The sequence below is a fragment of the Pomacea canaliculata genome, linkage group LG2, assembly GCF_003073045.1.
Source record: "Pomacea canaliculata isolate SZHN2017 linkage group LG2, ASM307304v1, whole genome shotgun sequence".
In the NCBI taxonomy this organism is placed as follows: Eukaryota; Metazoa; Mollusca; class Gastropoda; order Architaenioglossa; family Ampullariidae; genus Pomacea; species Pomacea canaliculata.
Window position 1 is genome coordinate 6,051,357 of NC_037591.1, and position 19,789 is coordinate 6,071,145.

The 19,789-nt window shown below is 36.0% G+C and overlaps 3 protein-coding genes across 7 annotated transcripts in view; 1 reads left to right on the top strand and 2 right to left on the bottom strand.

Annotated features, from left to right (window-relative positions):
• Positions 1-1,427, bottom strand: part of LOC112556224 (espin-like) — a 28,976-nt gene extending 27,549 nt beyond the window's left edge. For both annotated transcript variants that reach the window (XM_025225038.1, XM_025225037.1), the window contains exon 1: positions 907-1,427. In XM_025225038.1, coding sequence (XP_025080823.1) covers positions 907-1,391 — 485 coding nt within the window. In that variant the 5' untranslated portion in view covers positions 1,392-1,427. The remainder of the gene's footprint in view (positions 1-906) is intronic.
• Positions 1,363-5,181, top strand: LOC112556227 (beta-1,3-galactosyltransferase 6-like). Of its 3 annotated transcripts, none has more exons than XM_025225048.1 (2): positions 1,363-1,489; positions 2,629-5,181. In XM_025225048.1, the coding sequence occupies exon 2, from the start codon at positions 2,653-2,655 to the stop codon at positions 3,688-3,690; it is 1,038 nt and encodes a 345-aa protein (XP_025080833.1). In that variant the 5' UTR covers positions 1,363-1,489; positions 2,629-2,652; the 3' UTR covers positions 3,691-5,181. The 3 variants fall into 3 exon arrangements, with proteins under 3 accessions (XP_025080833.1, XP_025080832.1, XP_025080834.1); XM_025225047.1 differs by lacking the exon at positions 1,363-1,489 and adding an exon at positions 1,562-1,670; XM_025225049.1 differs by lacking the exon at positions 1,363-1,489 and adding an exon at positions 1,784-1,944.
• Positions 5,036-18,051, bottom strand: LOC112556229 (vesicle-associated membrane protein 3-like). Of its 2 annotated transcripts, none has more exons than XM_025225051.1 (6): positions 17,903-18,051; positions 15,668-15,746; positions 14,920-14,998; positions 14,049-14,128; positions 13,277-13,328; positions 5,036-8,989 (listed from the first exon to the last, which is right to left on the bottom strand). In XM_025225051.1, coding segments are annotated over exons 1-6 (405 nt in total). In that variant the 5' UTR covers positions 17,905-18,051; the 3' UTR covers positions 5,036-8,876. The 2 variants fall into 2 exon arrangements, with proteins under 2 accessions (XP_025080836.1, XP_025080837.1); XM_025225052.1 differs by lacking the exon at positions 13,277-13,328 and adding an exon at positions 13,657-13,708.
• Between the last annotated feature and the right edge of the window lie 1,738 nt (positions 18,052-19,789).

Below are 19,789 nucleotides of genomic sequence, written 5' to 3' on the forward strand. Positions count from 1 at the left end.
TTTTTTTTCTTTTACACTGGCTGTTTTCAAGCACATCGTGACAAATAACCAGGTATATATGGGTAACCATATATGGGCTGCTCTTCCTGTTAATGCACTGGCATTGTGCTGTGGCACTGGTATGAGGAATAAATATTTAATATTTTATCAAGAGATGCTCTACGAAAGGTGGTATATAAACAATTTCTGTTAAGTTTTAATTATAGTTCCATTTTTTCATTTATTTATTTTTTTTTTAAAGGTGAATTCATTCTTACACAAGCGATTCCAAACGTCAAGGTCATATTCCAAATGAGTTAATAACCTATATATGAGAAGGGATTTGACAGGGACATTATCTGGAGGTTGATGATCCACTATGGCATTCCACCTAAGCTTATAAACATCATCCAAGGGTTGTATGAAGTTATTCACAATGGCAAACTCACTGAACCTTTTGTAATGAAGACCAGCGTAAGACAGGGTTAAATATTATCACCAACAATTTTCCAGATGGTCATAGACTGGATTATGTGCAAGACAACCCAAGATAACAACACCAGTTTCCAGTGGACCTTTACCAAACAGCTAGAGGATTTGGACTTTGCAAGGAATGTTCTGTCAACATTTCTTTAAAAGAAAGAAAAAAATCCACTGACCACTATGTACACCAGACCCCTCTGTTTCCCCCCCCCCTCTCTTCAGGCCTATTTACATATTTTTACATATTTGTTCTCCAATCATCTCAGAATCTTATTAAATTTCTGATCTATTTTTAAAATATTGCATGAATGCAAGATATCAAATAATACCAATAAAATATACAGTTGTTCAATATATTTGTCAGTAACATCCTTTCAAACAACTAAATTAAAATCCCTTAATTTAAAAATGTCAAACTGTAGTATTTATATCTTGTGAGTATACCTGGGCGCTTCTTCCACCAAAAGTTTCACACATTCTAGATGGCCGCCTTCTGCTGCGCTGTGAATTGGTAATGCCCCGCTAGCAGACTTCTTCAAAATATCACAGTTTGTCTCATCAAGAAGCCAGGTAAGAGTTTGGGTGTGGCCGTAGCGAGCGGACAAATGTGTCACGGTGGCCCCAGATCCGTCTTGATCGTCCACTTTCGTATCGGCGCGATTCAGGAGCCACTTGAGAGCTTCCAAATTGCCTGTGGCGGCTGCATCATGAAGAGGAGTTGCCCCGACACTGTTGCGTTTGTTCGGGTCTAAGCTCTTAGATTCAACCAAATACTGCAACGCTTCCAACGATCCACCCCTCGCTGCGTAGTGAATGCAATTAGCTCCGTGATCATCTTCGATGACATCAGTTACTTTCACCGAGTTGAGGACTGTCAAATCGCCATTCTTCGCCGCGTTCAATAGTTTTTCCACTTCTTCGGCGACCATGACGTCTGTCTGTGATACAGATTACTCACGAAGAGTGTTTTCACGAAATAACAGCAGTAGGCAAAGCTGTGTATTTCGACCATTGACATCAGCAACAGGTAGGATAACGATTGTACTTGTATATCATTTTGTTTACGCCACTATGTTCTGAAATATTAGAACTACAGAGATTTGGGAGCTGAACCATATGAGAATGTTAACGCTTTGAAGTAAATCAAAGCCTTCTCTTTATGTACAGAAGTGTAAACTACGATTGTTTTTTAAAGTCTGGTTGATGAGGTAAATCAATGGATTTTCATTTCTGAATCCCATAGTTTTAGACTACAAGACCACCCGACCACCGCTAGAGTCGAGTTGACCACGCATCACTGACGCATTGACAAATGTTCGTGGTTAATCCTTTAAAATACTGACATCTCTTGCTTTGCTCGAGCAGTGTTCCGAATAAACAAACTTTCAAGTGGATACGCATAGTTCAGACTTTTAACAAAAACGAAAAAAAGACGGTTGTTAGCCTAGTGCAAGAAACCTAAAGTGAGACCAGCCCAATGGAGTAATAGTTCTTAAAAGGATAATATTACTTTGTGTGCTTCTTATTATCGTGAACGTGTATATAAGTCCGTGTTATTATTTTCTCACTTTTAACCTGTTAGAATCAGGCAGGCGCACTCCTGTTCTTGGGCGGAAAAAAGTAGCAGTTAAAAATTTATTTTCTTGCTGTCAAGTCACATGTACTCAGCGAACACGCAAGATTCGGCCTAGCTTGCGCCAATGTTAAAAGCTTGGCCCAAGCTTGGCCGAATCTTGCTTGTTTGCTGGATAGCAGTGGGTTAGGTAAACGATCGATGACTGGGCGTCCCCACCCCGAACACCTCCACTCACTAAACGGGTACGCAGGCCCTACCGAGCAATTATAAAAGAGCCAGTCAAATATTAGTTTTCTCTTCCACCGGCTCCATCTGGGAGTGTTTCCTTTCTGCCCCCTCCCCAGTTTACCTTTTCCCAATATGCCCAACGTCACCATGCATTTCCTCATCGCCTAGGCGGAACCATTTCTTCCACACAATATCAACAACAACAAAAAAGTGACCCAGTTTCTTCTCTTTCCATTCTGAAGGGCTGTAATTAATTTCGGTGATATTTTCATCTTTTGTCAGATTATGTTTGTCTATCAAATCACTATTTTACATAATTGGCACCGTAAAATATAATCCTTTCAATGATTGTATTATTTCAGGTCTCTTAAAGGGTCGATACAAGCATGCTGCCTTTGAAAAGCACATCTATCATTGAACGTCGTCTGAATCGTCATGCCACCACAATCCTGATAGGAGGAGTTTTCCTAACTTTATGTGGACTTCTTTTTCTGGCACTGTGCACAATGCCATGTGATGATAAAACCTATGGTCTCTTAAGTAATGATTTGTCAAGATCTCGCAGCAAAGCCTTCTGGCAGCAGCACTTTTTGGCCCCCTCCCGAGATCTGAAAGCGTTTTTAGTTGTGATTGTCATCAGCACTCCAGAAAAACATGAAGAGCGAGACAGTATTCGTGAGACCTGGTTGTCACAGCCTCCATCGAATGTTCTATCAAAGTTTGTAATTGGCACTCACAACTTGAATGTTGACGTAAGCCAGAGCATCCAAAGAGAGTACACTACCCATGGAGATCTGCTTCTTCTCCAAGATCTGACAGATTCCTATAAAAACTTAACTGCCAAACTAATCAGAAGTTTACAGTGGGTTGATCAAAATGTTGACTACAAATTCCTATTGAAGACAGACGATGATAGCTTTGTTAAGTTAGGTCTCTTAGTACGCGAACTTCAGCAAAAGTCAGACCAACGATTATATTGGGGATTTTTTAATGGCCGGGCACATGTGAAAAAGTCTGGTAAATGGGCAGAGCCAGACTGGTTCCTGTGTGATAGGTATGTTCCTTATGCATTAGGAGGAGGATATGTAATTTCCAGTGACCTGGTGCATTATATTTCCTCTAACACTGAGTACTTGCAGCAGTACCTAAGTGAGGATGTTTCACTTGGCACATGGCTTGGGCCTCTCAAAATAAATCGTGTGCATGATGAGCGGTTTGATACAGAGTTTGTATCACGAGGTTGTCAAAACAATTATCTCATCACACATAAACAGAGTGCAGCATCTATGCGAGATCTTTATAACAATTTACAAATGCTGGGACATATGTGCAAGACAGAAACAATCAAACGAGAGTCTTACATTTACAACTGGAATGTTCTGCCATCTCAGTGCTGTGCTCGCAATGACAAGATTTTGCCTTAATAAGTAATGAGCTGTATTTAGAAAGACATTTGGATCTGCAGGTGTGAACTAGTTAGGAAGAATTATGTCTACAGGTATGATATGAGATCAGCATAGTTTTCACAGTAAAAGTTTGGAAGGACCATATGTTTGATGTTCAATGTTTGATTTACATGATGTTCATGCCCTTGGATTTGTTAAACACGACTTAAGATTTTACCTTTATCACGAGGCCATTGACTTAAAAGCCTTCCCGCTGAAATTTGTAACTGATGTTATGGTTGCACACCATGATTCCTTTTTGTATGGATGTGGGTATGTTGTAGTCTGTGCATATTTGTATTCTGATACCATGAAGTGACAAAGCCTATGGCCTTATGTCAACCAGGATGTTGGTAACTTTGTTGTTGCTATTTATTGTTGTCCAATAGGGATGCCCCTGGAAAACCCATGACACTGAATGCTGTTTAAATCATCATGCCACTAAGTTAGTTTTAAAGATTGTCAGATTTGTGGCTTGTGTTAAATTTTTGGTTGCATTGCAAGGATGCCTATACAAAGCAAATAAAACTCTGTACTTTAAATCAATATTTATGCATGAAGATTTTAAAAGAACCTCTTTAGGTTTACCATTTTGTTTTATGCAAATTTTTTGGGCGGGATTATTAGATATTTTTGCTGGGATGGTACCAGCTGCTGGACATTTTCATCTCGGAATCCTGGAATCCTGAAGTAATTAGAAAGTAGTCTAAATTGTAATGTCATATTTTATACTTAAAACTGCCATAAAGGAAAAAATGAAACGAGTTCTAGAGCTTGAAACCTTATGCAGAAGAACTATAATACAACCATTTTTGAAGTGATTGTGTTTGCTAGATATCTTTTATAAAATCTAAATATGGTAATTGTTTTCAGCCAACTACAGGTTTGCTCACTCCTATAAGCGTATGACTAAATCTTTCCTGCTACTGTTTCCTCTATATTTAACTATTGCGACGTCCATGAGAGTGATCAGTTTTATATTACAGAATGCATATTGTGTGCTTATTATTTTTTAGTCCACTGGCTTGTTACCGGCTACATAGAAATCATCAGCATTACACTTCATTCTGAAACTGATTGATTGGGGTATGGATCTTTTATTGTATGGTTTAATGGCAATAAATATTTGCTTCTGGCTGGTTGCAGGTGAAATTACGACTGAAAAGAGTAAACAATTGATTTGAACACAAGGTTTACAGCTTTGCTCTTTTAATTAAAATATAAGCACTTAAAAAAGTCAATATAACTCTTTCTGAACCCGAGATGTGCCTGTCACGTATTTGTTTCATCCAACCATTTTAATAATAATCATCACACTAAAGACTTCTCCTAGTTTACTTTTTATTCCATACATCGACAATTTACAAATTATAGTACATATATGAAACTGTATTATTAATGTGACGTCTCTGCACATGTAAGCTACATAAAGGGGAATAAATAAACATTTAAGGTAGAAGATATGACAGAGAAACTGAAAGGGAAAGTAGGGAATAGGAGTCCATAGAACTCTGATATCAAGGTATCTAGAAGAGTAAATACAACCATGACGCAACACTTCCCCCTATTATTCCCTCCCCCCAACCCCACAAAAAAAAAATCTCCACATCACTTGTAATAAATATACACCTGTGCCACAGTAGCCAAATCTCACACCTGCATGCAAAACTCTATATAAAGAAATATTACACTTACATGTTCACCAATAATGGTTAGTGCAGAAAATTGAAGCACAGCAGAAATTTACATATGCATGTGTGGCATCAAATGATTAGATGTGGTATTGGAGGTTAAAACATGGGCAGCATATTATTTGCTAAAGCCAACAAACAGGACATTGTAGATAAAAACAACTTAAACTAATTTTCCCTTTAATAATCAAAGACTTGTCCAAGAGAAACTTCAAACTAAAAAAATGTTCAGTAATTCTTGTTTTTAAATGGCGGTTGAGGGGATTTTTTAGCAAAACTTAAAACCACAAAAACATAGGATTAACAAAATAGTAAACTACTTTTCATGGAAATCAACCATTATTAACAATTATTTTCATGCTGTCTTTTCACAGATTTTTCTCTCTTTCGCTATCATTTTTGGTACAGATGCTTGTAATAGATATTTTTCTGAAGGCATAACTCTTGTGGAAACAAATATCAGCTTCATCTTTATGCAATCAGCAGACAGTATCAACATGAAAGATGCAAAATGGATAAGAAAACATGGGAATAAAAAACACAATCAAAAAATGATGACAAATGCATCTCTTGGTATTAGTCGTAACAGCTCTTTCCAGGACCATTTGAAAAAGACTTGCCATAAATCTAAGACGTATGACGGTTCATAGATTTACATGTACTGATAAAAGGAATGTAAACAATAACTTTCCTGTAATTTGAAAAAGAGGCAATTAAGCCAGTAGAGATTCGCAAACAAAGTGTTGTCCATGCTGTCCATCTAAAATTACTGTGTCCACACTTTATATATTCTGCATTATCTAAAGAATGCTGTAAGCAAACATGCACAATTTTTGGAGAAAGTGAAAAAAAAAAAAACTAATGCAAGGAAATAGTAATTGTGCCGTTTGGTCAGCTAGGAATAACTATAAACAAACACTATACATGAAGGTAAGCCTAATGCAGAGCTGAATAATGGGTGTAAGAAAACAGCTGAATCACTATAAACTGAAAAATCAAGTCACTATGTTCACAAGCTGTAGCTTGTTCGTATCGAAACACATCATAGTCTTGCTGTTCTGTTACTACAGTCATAAAGACACCAACAGTCCATCAAGTGTAAAATATGTGAACTGGAAGCTGCTATCAGTATCACTATGACACTTTCAAAATAACTTGATGCTACCGGAAAATATAACATTTGAAAATTATAATTTAATTCAACAAAGTGGTTACAGATAGAGATAAACACCACTCCCCTTTTCCTTTTTTATAATTGGATGAAGTGGTCAAGGCTCTGCCACAAGACTACTATCCCAGAAATTTAAATCTTAAAGACCAACAAACTTGTATTATTATAGGCCTGGTGATTTAAAGTCTTACTTTAATGGTAGGTGGGACATTTGTTATCAATCTATTGATACTGTAATGGAGGTGAAATTCAATCAGCTACTACTACTAAAAGAATTAAGCACCATAACTTAAAAAGAGAACTCTCTACTTATTACAGAGGTGCAACTGCAATTTGAGGCTCTCACAGTGTTGTTCTAAGAGGTCTGTAAACATCAATAAAATAAATAATAATCGGTCAAAAAATCTGTTATTCAGAATGTGGAGGGGAAGCAATGACTCTCTTTCCCCACTAAATGAGACCCTTTTCTCTGTTTTACCCCTTAGAACTTTTAAAACAGCTGAACTTCATTTTTTGAACACTTCAACACACACACACTCTTTATTGCACTGCAAGTTTTTTCTTCGATAAACAATTACTGCTGTAACAAATAAAAATAGCCATACTAACTTGTTCTTTTGCAAGAGAAAATTTTATATCAATGGTGGATTCAATATTTTGTACATGACAAAAGCTAACTCAATAGTTTATAGGAAAAAAAAACATTCACGACCAAGAACAAAGTGAAAAGATTTCTAAAAATTACATAATTACCAAACAATGTATTAACAAAATAAAAATTTCTTTTAAAGTGCAACACCAATGCAACCATTGCTGTCTTTTAGCATGAGAGTGAAAGTGATCCCAATTAACACAATGACCTACACACCCTTCCCAAATTATTACCGAATTTCCCCAACCAAGTTTGTATCCCCAAGTTGTACTGCCATCATGAAGGCTCAAAGAAAGCAGCCTTGGCTCTAAAACAGGGAACTATTCACATTTTGTGACAACTTAAGATATTCTAATGGACATTAAGCCATTCACAGTACAGGTCAAATAACATGTTAATATATTGTGTACCCAATTCAACAATACATCTACTCTTGATAAGAACAGTTAGCATGTGCAGGCCTCTCTGTTATGTGCTTATGGGATTATAAACACAAGTGGAGGAAAACTGTCTAAACTAAACTGTTATTGATTTATGTGCAATGCTAACAACAGTACACCCCTGCTGGAGATTCTGATGACACATGTGTGAAAATGCAAAAAGCCAACATGGAATTTAATCAATAAAAAGTCTGATACTGTACCTTAACCCAAATCCATAAATGGCAAATCTGATGAGACTGTGGTGTGATAATGGTGAAATGCATGATCACTAAGGATACCGATGCACACAAATCTCAAATCTAAAATTAAGGGGGAAAAATACAGGTGAATACCTAACAAAGTGCAGCATTGAACTATCATACTAAATGATGGAAGGAGTGACAATAAAGAATATGCATGGAGACTTCGGGTTTCTAAAGTACTTTTTCTTCTTTATGACAGCTGGGTTCACTACAAGATCATCATTATCAGAATTTGAGCTGATGGTAGTAACGCCCATTCACAATATCCAAGCCATAAAACAGACTATCCCATGATCAAAGAGTTTATAACTGTGACCTCGTTATAGTAGAGGGCTATATTTATCCTTCCAGCTAACTGGCTGCAGCTAGTAACCACAGCCTTATACTAAAATGATTTTGCAGTTTTGACATTTTTTGGTGAATGAGAATGCTGACATCTGAAGACATGGACATTGCAAACAAGAAGGGTATAAATGCTCAGATTTGGGGGAATTATTATCTTGCAATAAACAAAACCCCAGAAACACTCTGGTTAGCAATAACATCAGAGTGTGACAATAAAAGTAAAGTACAAAAGTATTTAAAGGTTTCAGCAGAAGCCTATTTAAAAGAGATCTTATGGAACATCATCCTAACATCTTATCTCACCAACAACTGTAAGTTTTCAGCATTGAAACAGATGGACAATTACATGTTCTGAAGAACTACCAGGCCTGATAAAATTTAAACAAAACAACAGCTTGATATCATTAGCAAGAAGAAATGGCTGATTGTGGAAATGAGCAACATGGGGAAAAAGAAACAAAAGGGGAAGAAATAAAATGTTACTTTCCTCAAGGAAAAGAACTGTAATTGTTTGGTGATACCAAGAATGATGGCCTTTAATCACACCAGCCAGAAAGAGAATCCTATATCCCACAGTTCCAACTCCCATATTAAGGGCTCTGGTTATGGAACGATTGGTCCTTAAGGTGAATTCTGGTCTCTCACTGGGGTAATAGTTGTTGTACCAGAAGGAGCAGCTGTAGGTGTATCGCCACCTCCACCACCACTAGACTTTGTGCTGCTGACCACCCACACTGGAAAAAGATGGTTTTCAAAAATTTACAAAGTGTTACATATAATTTATAAAGCCTCTAAGATCCAAGTAGATATTGGCTTACAGGTAAAGGAGAGATTGAGAATAAATTTAACAACAGTGTTTTTGTTTGCAACCAGTTTTGAGCATTTTACAAAATTCTCTGACATACTTTGTTCATATGTTAACATTCTACAGTCACATACACTACATGTATATATACACACACACAGAGTAAAATCTCCCTATTAACACTCGCTAAAATTCATCAAATAAGGTCATAATGGAAAGGAATTCAAGTAGGGAGATCAAACAGTCTGCTTTTATTCCAGGGACGATGAATTCAAGCATCTATAAATTTAAGTTCATTCATTTAAATGTTAAAATAAAGCTCTTAAAAACTGCATCATAATGTTTTTTCATTTTCACTTTTCCTTAGTCATTCTTATATTATGCCATCATTGCGCTCGAATAGATTTATAGGGGAACCTACTCTCCAGGTAAGAGCAATACACGGCCCAAGGTGGGCAAAGATGCACCATTAAAATGTACTATTTATAATTTTAAGTAAGTTCTGCAAAAATTGCAATAAAGCACAAAGTTGATAACAAGACTTTTCTTTTAACTCATGACTTCTCAAAAAAGGTCATTAATCAAATGCAATCAATTGAAGGTGGAGGAGGGGGAGAGTCATAGCAACTAAAAGCTATATCGACCTAGCTATATCAACCTCCTGCCAGAGTTGAGCGACCCGCTATGACCATTCCACTTAAGACTAAACCATCACAACACCAAAAGTCAAACTGACTCACACCCAGGCAAAGTGAATGCCCAAGCAGTGACACCTATTTCATATTTTAGAACAAATGAGTAGAATGATATAGGAAAGAAGAAAAAAAGACAGAGATATTCCACAACAAGGAACTGCATGTTGCAGATACCAATATATTTCCTATCAGTATGCCGCTAACAAAAGGACTCAAGAGGGCTGCCTGTGCAAATCAAGAAAAGTTCTTTAAGTGAAAAGCCAGACATTTAATTAATTCAGCAAAATGAACAGAGAGAACAAAAATAAATAAGCAGCCAATAAGAAGCTGCTAAAACAACCATTATTTTCTTGACTAATAGTGATGCACTCAAACTATGCAGAAATAGTAACTTTCGTACAATACAGAAAAATATTTTTCGAACTACTTTAGATTCATATTATTACATTGTCCAAATGCCCCAGATGTAAAGAAATCTCATACCATTCCCACAAGTATTCAAACATATTTGTGCACAAAGAAAGCTCAAACCCCAGTGATGAGCTCAAGATATTCCTACTTTCTACCATCACCTGTCATCTTGATACTCATAGATTTGAACTCTTTCAACTGGGTAAAAAGTTTTCACTCTTGCCTTTAGCACAAATTTGAAGTCGTTTTCTTCTTTCCCAAACATACAGTTTGCACAGCCAAAATTTTATTGCAGCCTTAAGCTATGCAACACCAAATACTCACTTGATTTTCAAACCCTTATATTCCACCAAGTTTACTCTTCTAAAGCTAGAAATGCAAGGTAAAACCATGAATGCATGGCAAGAGAAGTTGATAAAGCTGAAAATTTCAACCACAGCTAAAGTGAATGTGCTTTCCTAAGCACACTTACATTTGCTACAATTTAAATGAGTGGAGAGAACCTTGTATCTAAGAATTTTTATTTTACATGATCTATGCATAATAGGAAATGTTTTTCGTCATCAAACGAATCACGCATTTCTTTAATTCAGATGGTAAATGTTCTCATTAAATTCTGGTATGAAATGACTTTACTTAAATCAAACTATTGCTTCACACTGCAAAAAGCAAGCTGCAAAAACAAAAGAAAAAGTAAAGCTGACCACATAAAATCTAATGTTTCCAATAATGTAGCATGCACATCTCTGATTCCCATCTCACATTAAAAGTACAGGTATACATGCAGCACACACTCAGACCCATGTATATTTTCATGCATGTGCACATTCTCACAGACATGCTTATGTTACAGACACTTTTTATCACAGTGAGGCATCGAAATTTACCCATACCCTTAGCCTGTGGTAGCCCAAACTGGTGTGACGTAGGGAAGCCAACAGACAGCAGAGCAAAAAGACAAAATAAAAAGGTGAGAAAATGCATCCTGGGTGTGCAAGTCTATGCCCATGACTACTTCTACTGTCATATACCTATTCAAAGTACACAAATCAACAAGCCCACTCGACTATGCCCAAAGGAGAAAAACATGACAACAAATAGTTTTATTTCTTCTAAAAATCTTTTTTTTAAATTTTGTGTTGTTCAAAATGTTGCTTTCACTCATAATCCATCAGCATCCTGAAAATAAAATGTATGTGATCTCTAATAGTAACTCTAATTTTTTTTAACAGACAAGGAGATGGAATATTATATCACGGTTGATCTCTGGCTCCTCCAAAAGACTTCCCACCCACTTCCTAATTAATAATGTATTTAAATGTTTGCTGAGTTATGTTTCATTTATATGTCTATCATATTCCTTGATTAACTTTATAAACTTACAATAAAAAAGACTAACTGCCTAACTTCACATCATGTTGCAAAAATGTGGTGATTCTGTCCCTTCCATAAACAACGGTGTTAGAGCTTTTGACCTCAATAAAGGACAAAATCAATTTGTGAGATCTGTGTACACTATTCATGTGTTGCCATAAAAAATAAATCAGCAATACTGTGTTTATGATGATTTCATTAGTTAAGCTGGTTTTTTTTTAATCTCTTTCTAAAATGCAGGTATGAACTTCCATATTTAAAAGCTAGTATAATGAAACCATTTGAGCATATAAAAGCAGTTTTACAACATATTCCACTCTCTTTTAATTTTGTGGTAAATTATAGGTACGACTGAGAATTTTTTTCTCTTTTGAAGAAAGTATACATCGCAATAAGACTGATGAACCTATCAGAAGTTAGAGGCATGCACACTAGAAAGAAGCAAGTGAAAGGGACACCAGCAAAACTAGTTTAAAAGACAGGTGAAGCCACAAAATAGTCAATGTGACTCACAGCATCTGTTACCAAACAGCCTGAGATAACGTAAATGTATGCTGAGACTTAAAGGCAACTTTATGACTCACTCATAGTGTCAGACCAAGTGAAACACAAAAATTCAGTTTGTGCTTTGATGAACTTCTTGCATAAACAAAAGGTCTTAATGTTTTGTGTGTTAATAATCACGCTATGAAAGCACTTTTAAAATGTGATAAGCCTACATTTCACAGTTTTCCACACTCTTTGTCTACTAATATTCCAAGCATGCAAGACTGTACAGTGTATGATATCCAGCGTCACAAAAACCAATTAGCTGGCATATCTAAATTACACAAAATTTCTCACGTTTCTGCAGAGCAAAATGTCTTATATCTAATGATTTGCACTAGATATGAAACACATTCGTTTCTGATTAGTTGTGTAATTTAACCTGAAATGGCTTATAACACAATATTAACATATATATATATGAATGACTACCCACGATGCTAAACAAGACAAATACATAAAGGACAAACAGGTCTGGTGTTTTATTGCACCTGCCAGGAGAGATAAAGTTTACCCAACCAACCTTTACCATACCTTTCTGAAGCCATGAAAATCTTTTCTGCTTAAGATAACCATTATACAGCAAGTTTACAGCAACTAACAGCTATGGAAAAAGAAGCATTTGATTTTACAATAAGGCATGCTGGTAGAAATGTCTTTTTACTATTGTATATAAATATTAAAATTCCCTGGATTTAAAGGCTGGTAAATGTCCTTAGTTAAATCAATCAAGGTCAAGAAGGATGAAGCTCAGATTTTTCACCTGGACTGGAATAATTTGAAGACAACTTATGACAAATCCACAACTGTACTACACCTAAGTAGTTCTATGACCCAGTATATGAGCGATGCAAACAAACTCAACTACAAAATCCAATCGATATAATTTATAAATTGTTAATAAAAATTGTGCAAAAATAAACGAAATTTAATAATTTTAACAATTTCAGACAGCAAAGTTTTCAAAAATATATGTGAAAGTCTTGCAATGCACTTCTGTCTGTCTGGCAAAGTAATAAGGAATTACCATCTTTGACATTTAATTACTAAATGACAAGGATACTTATTTTAAGCTATAGGTGAAATGTGGCTACCACAAGAAAATAATTACACAAACTTCCCGCAAACCATAAAAACAATAAACAAAAAAATCTCTAAGCAAACAAATAAACTTGTGAAATAAAACTTACCAACAATAATGATAATTATCACAACAATAACACCAATAAGAATAAGCCACATCTGAAAATGGGAAAAACAGATATTGTAGTCAAAGTTTACTTCACAATTACCTAGAAACATAAAAAAAATAAAATTGTAAACTACAGTCTAAGGGGTGTGCAGATATTCAGAAACAGTTCTTGTCTATGTGTAACATTCAACTTAACTGTTCATGCACATTCTGAATAGTATCACTATTATTTCAGACCAGGGTATTATCGCTTGAAAAAAGTGTTGAAAACATTCCTACAAAGTAGTGATTTACAACATCAAGTGGATACTGGTGCCAGCAAAACACAACAGCAGATATCGGTGACTGGACACTCATTAATGAACACCTATCACTCACCAATGACTATAATAACTATAATGCCAATGATCACACCTAGAATGATCATCATCTGGAGAAAGCAATAAGAAGTCAATATATTGTCAGGTATGAATACATTTTTTAGGCTGCTAAAATTATTCTTAAGCAATAATCTATGACTAGTTGTCTGAATAAGAGGCTCTATTATGACAAAATATTTAAACTGAATGCTTTTAAAAGTATTAATATCCTGAGAAATATAAAATTCATTTGCTTTAAAAGATTTTTTTTGGAGTATTTTTTTTAATCGGATGCTTCACATTCCAAATGCCTTTTGAAAAAAGAATTGCTACTTAACTCATATTAAATCTGACAGAAATGTTTAATATACTCTGTGTATCCACTTAAAAGAAACCATTAATGTAACTTACTTTACAGTTTTTCCACCAATATTTTCGTTTCAACTTGCCAGCACTGGCTTCAAATTGTGAAGCTCCAGCCTGAAGTGCATCTGAAATAAATTTTTTTAGGAAAAAAATTAAATCTTAGCACTAAACAGCCAGTCTATCATATCATCACTTACCAAAGTCACCAAAAGGTCAGCTGAATCATATCATTACTCAGCAAAGCTATGGATGGGTTAGGCATGCATGCATATGGTTTGTACACAGTTTGGATAGTAATTGCACAACCTGCATAATCTACTCTCAGCAGACATGCCTTTTTTTGCTAAATATCTTTACGTAAATCAAAATTTGTTTCTTGTACCTCTATACTTTGCTAGAAAAATTTAAACAATCAAATTCAAAATTAAATTGCAATAAAGAAAAATTAGTGTTAAAATGGCATATATATCCATACCCCCCACTCCACAATAAAAATCATAAATCAACAAATTTTTCTTTTCAACATAAAAGATTCTTTGAATAGCACAAAATATATGTAATTACAATTATGCGAACAATACATCTATGTCAAAAAAATAAAATTATATGCCAAGATTTCCTACCTCTGTATAAACCAAATACAATATCTCTAAACTGCTTTTGTATGAAATTCTATTCCTTCCATCTAGTTTTACTAAATTCTGTAATGCTGACATTTTAATTTCTGGAGGATACTTTTTGATGCCAATAAACTTGTGAGATTACAATCACTTTTTTAAAACTTTTAAGCTTTACACTGCTCACGATTTCTTTTGTCAAATCAATTTTCTACTAACTATATCTTTTGAAATTTATTTCTGTATATCACCAGACTCCTCTTAACATACTTTTACCCAAAATGGTGAGATTCCCATACCTGCTCTATCGTCTAATTCAGAGATTTTCTGATCACGCTCCAAGACTTTATCCACATTTACTCTCATGATGTCTACAACCTGCAAAAAACCAAACTCATTGTGAAAAAAAAAAAAAAAAAAAATCTGACACAAATACTGGATGCTGCATGTTGGAATTCTAACATTTGATTTAATTATATGCTGATACAGACTTAAGAGAAAGATACTAAATGAGGAATGGTGGAGGTTTTCATTAATACCGATGATTTGACACAATTGAACTATAGCTATGAAGACACTTGCATCTGTATTGAGATGATACAACACTGCCTGCAATAAATGGTTGGAATTTACCATCTATGCAAATGAAGATTTTTTTACTCTAAATAATCACAACACTTTTTTGGGGGGATGTGGTGATTAGAGGAAGAAAACAAATTTCAAATACAAGCAAATGGTATATATGTGAGAGTTCCCCTAAAATAGGCTGCTGATATCATCACTGTGCTGCATACTGCTTTAACAATTATTTCTAGTTCTCCAGTTGATAAATGAGAGTATTATTTCATTGTCTAACATGAATACTCAAAATTTTCATGCATTATCAACTTGTCTTCTTTCCCCATCTCGTGAAAATTGATTAATCTGTTTTCCCTTTAAAAAAAAAAAAATGCTAGTCAGTACACACACTCTCATGATTACAGAAAATATTTATGGTTCCAGTAATAACAATTTCCTGCTTAATTGTTAACATCAGCATTGATGTACCTCATCAACTTGTGCTTGTGTCTGCTGCAGACGTTTGCTCTGCTCCCGCGCTGTAGGCGGGCCACCTGGTACTCCTGACCTGTACAAATAAGAACAGTCTTAAATGATAGTAATGTTAGCTAATCTCAGACATGCAATTTGAATAGTAGCTAGCAGTAAGCATTAGACAAAAACTAAACATGCATACCAGTGGCACCCAACCTTTTCTGGCCCGAGTGCCGCATTGGACATACTATAAAATCTCGCAGGCCAGAACATGGCGGTTTTGCCAGAATCATTACATTAAGAAAATGAAATTATGTTGTGTTTGGTTAAAATGAGCGGGCCAGATGAGACACGTTCACGAGCCGTAGGTTGGGCACCCCCTGATATATACTCATTTCAAGGCCAGCTATTGATAAATTTCAAACACGAAACTATTATTTTGGACTTTATGCTGCCCAATCTCTTTTCTTCTAACCATATACCCACCCATCTGAAACACTCCATCCATACATACATATATATTTTTTATTGTGAATCTATTGGCTGTGGTTCACTTATAGAGGAATATGGGTGCTAGCAAATCTATAACCCAAGAGACAGGACCATGGATATTGGCTGCAAAAGGAAAATAATCCAGATCGGCATCATCAACAATAACAGCCCACCCTACTGGCACGCTCCATGGTGGGGATAGTGAAAAACGTGTGACTAATAAAACATATAATTAAGTCGAGAGAAGGTACATCCACGGGTACATGGAATATTCACATATTACACCAGTTTGACAAATGAAACAACTCCCCCATGAGCTGGAATGGTACCAGTGGGGTGGGATATCGTGGGACTGACAGAGATCAGAATGCCAGGATTTCGGGAGCCATCTCCTGAATTCACTTTGATTTGGAGAAGTTGTAAGATCCAAACAATGCAGAAGTCTTCAAAGCCAGAATTGAAGGTCAATTCCCAGCAATGATCTTGGTACACTGTAATGCAGACACCCTGCTGGAAACATCAAAGAGATACTACTGTCAACACCTAAGAAGTACCCAGGGAACACTGAGCTAGAAACCACATCCAAGATCTCTGTGACCAAAGGAGGGCCTGTAAATGAGAGAAGAAAAGCAAACCCAAAGCAGGTTCCTAATATAAAGTGAATTGTGCCATCAAGAAAGGGATGAAAGTTAAGGAAAACTGGACTGAGAGCCAATACAAGACCACAGACAAGAGAATGGCATCAAATGACAGCAAAAAAAGGTCTCATGAGGAACCTCACCAAGACAATTCAAAACAAGACCTCAAGTCATTGAAGACAGCAATAGCCACCTTCTCACAGAAAAAAGCACTGCTGTACTCAACTGACGGACTAAATATAGCAAAGATAAAAATAAACAAAGGAAAATAATTACTTCAGGCAATTGTATTACTACCCAATTAAATAGTGCTGTAAAATGTTTCAGAGTGGTTTCAACCATTGCCTGAGTCATTTTCCTGCCCTTATTAGGTTCCACATAATCCAAGTATAAAGAGAGACACTTTTGAGAAATTAATGTATTGCCAGACAAGATTTTTTTCCAATTCCTATTGGACTACTTAATATATGACATATGCTATTGCTATCTGATGGCTTTATTAATTTATGGTACAAAATGTTGTACATCGCCGATATATAAAACATATCAAATCTGGACACCATGTTTCCAAAATGTTTTGCTGCTGATTAAAAACTCACATGACACATGATTGGCATGATTAAGGCACACTAACGATTTAGGTAGTGGCGTAGCCGGTGTGATCACGAACACAATTTCTGACTTTTGTAGATGACAGTTACATTCCCTAAAAATATGTTTTAAACTATGTGCATTACTATTGTATATTTTCGATGTCAATATGCAATATAAATTGTTAATGCTTCTTCAATAATGCTCAGACTGCGTCGTAATAAATCAATGGTCTGTGGCTATGGCAATGAAGTTGAACTGCTCCTAAGTGTACACTCCAGACAATATTTGACGTCTCCACGATTAGGGATTTCATATTCTTGCAATAATCATATAAAAATGCACAAGATCCCATACTAAAAATCCCACTAGCAAGTCTATAATGTTACTAAACATAAAAGACATGAATAAGCCAAGAACGGACTTCGATCGATAATCAAATCAAAGTAAATCGTCTGATTTACAAAGACAGTGTATTTAAATCACACACATTACTATTTATTTTATTTATTTCGTCAGCAGTACTTACATGGTCGTTCCTTTATTGGCAGAATCCGGTTACGGTTACGTCCGTCAAAGTAGAGTTGCGATTAGTCTCAGTATCAGAATAACAAATATGGCGTCTGCTATGATGTCATTATCCGGGCATCTGCACTCATCACGCTTTCCAGAAACCATTTGCGAATACAAAGATTCTCAGATGTTGTAAGGAAAAAAAAAATCGATAATTTTGGAAACGAAGAAGCCATTTGAAAGTATTGATTTCTTCCCTCGTTTTGATTACCAAACTTTGTGCGTGGTAAACGATTCATACTTCCAGACAGTTTTATTGTATCATTGCAATATCTTAATATTACAGTCAAGAGGGAAAATTAGATTTCGCCCATGACATTTGATTTTGACTTGAAAAGTTCGTGTTTGGAAGGTTTTAGCCGTGAAAAGTATATGAAATACATGATAACATTTATAAAGGTATACTTTATCATCTTTTAAAATTTGCTTTATTACATTTGTGGCCTGCGGCATCAGACAAGAACCTTTCTCAAGTTTCGTATTTGCATGTCAGTGTGTAGTGCATTTTGATCGGTTTTTTATTAGCACTGTGCCTCATGTCTAAAATTGTACATCACACATTTCGGCTCCTTTTTCTCAACCATTCACGCTTGATGTAAAATTATTTTCTTTACATTCTTTATTTTCTTGATTTTAAATTTTAGAAAGACCAAGTATAACTATCATTTGAGATTCGAGGTCTGCCTGAAAAGTACCAGCTAGGACTGGGTATGCTGTGCGAGCTATGGACAAAAAAGGGATATTCTCATCTCGTGTATCTTGGGAGTATATAACTGTAATCTTGACTTTCTGCAAACATTGCATCTTTAAATGTTTTTATTTACACCTCTTTTTCATGTCCTTCAGGTACGAGTACTGAGGAACGAATGATAAACTTCGAGCAACAAATAAACCTAAAACTTTTCGTGCAGTTGGGGAAAACTCCCATCACAATCACTTGAAATACTTAGCAAGTGTATGGAGATAACACCATGTTACGCACATGTGTTTTTGAGTGGCACAAGAGGTTCAAAGAGGGCTGCGATGAAGTGGAAGATGGCTCTAGGAGTGGGAGGCCTTCAACAAGCAGAATGGAGTTCAACGTTGAGCGGGTAAGGCTAGAATTATCACAAGTCAGCTAGATATAATAAAGGACAGTGTTTGGAAGATTATCAAAGAAGATTTTGGCATGCGGAAAATGCACAAAAATCATGCCAAGGCTGCTGAACGATGATCAGAAGGAGTGCCGCATGCAGGTGTGCCAGGATATCATCTTCAAACTGAACCAGACTTGCTTCACTAATTACCGGTGATGAGACATGGATTTTTGAGTATGACCCAGAAACCCAAGTACCAGAGCTGTCTGCAAAAGTCTCCAACGTTGCCGAGGCCAAAGAAAGCAGGACAGTCAAAGTCACGTTAATTATGTTCATCAATGCGAGAGGCATCATCCACAGTGAGTTCTTGCCAAAGGGTCAGATGGTCAATCAGCAAGTCTACAAAGAGATTCTGCAACATTGTTCAGTTCACAAAAAGAGACAAGTTGTGGTGGGAAAAATTGTGATTGCTTCACCATGACAGTGAGTCTGCCAGCAATGCCAAGAATCCAAGAAAAACATCGCTGTACTGGAACAGTCTCTCTATTCAACACATTGATCCACATCACTTTTTCTTTTTCCCCAAACTCAAGGGGATCATCAAGGAGACCAGTTATAGAGGTTATCAAGAGGGCCATAACAATGGAGCTGAGGGGCATACCAGAAGAATCCAGCAATGCATAGAAGTATAGCAGAGGAGGATGGAAAAATGCATGAGATTTGAGGGGGATTACTTTGAAGGGGAAACCATATAGTTTGTTGTTTGG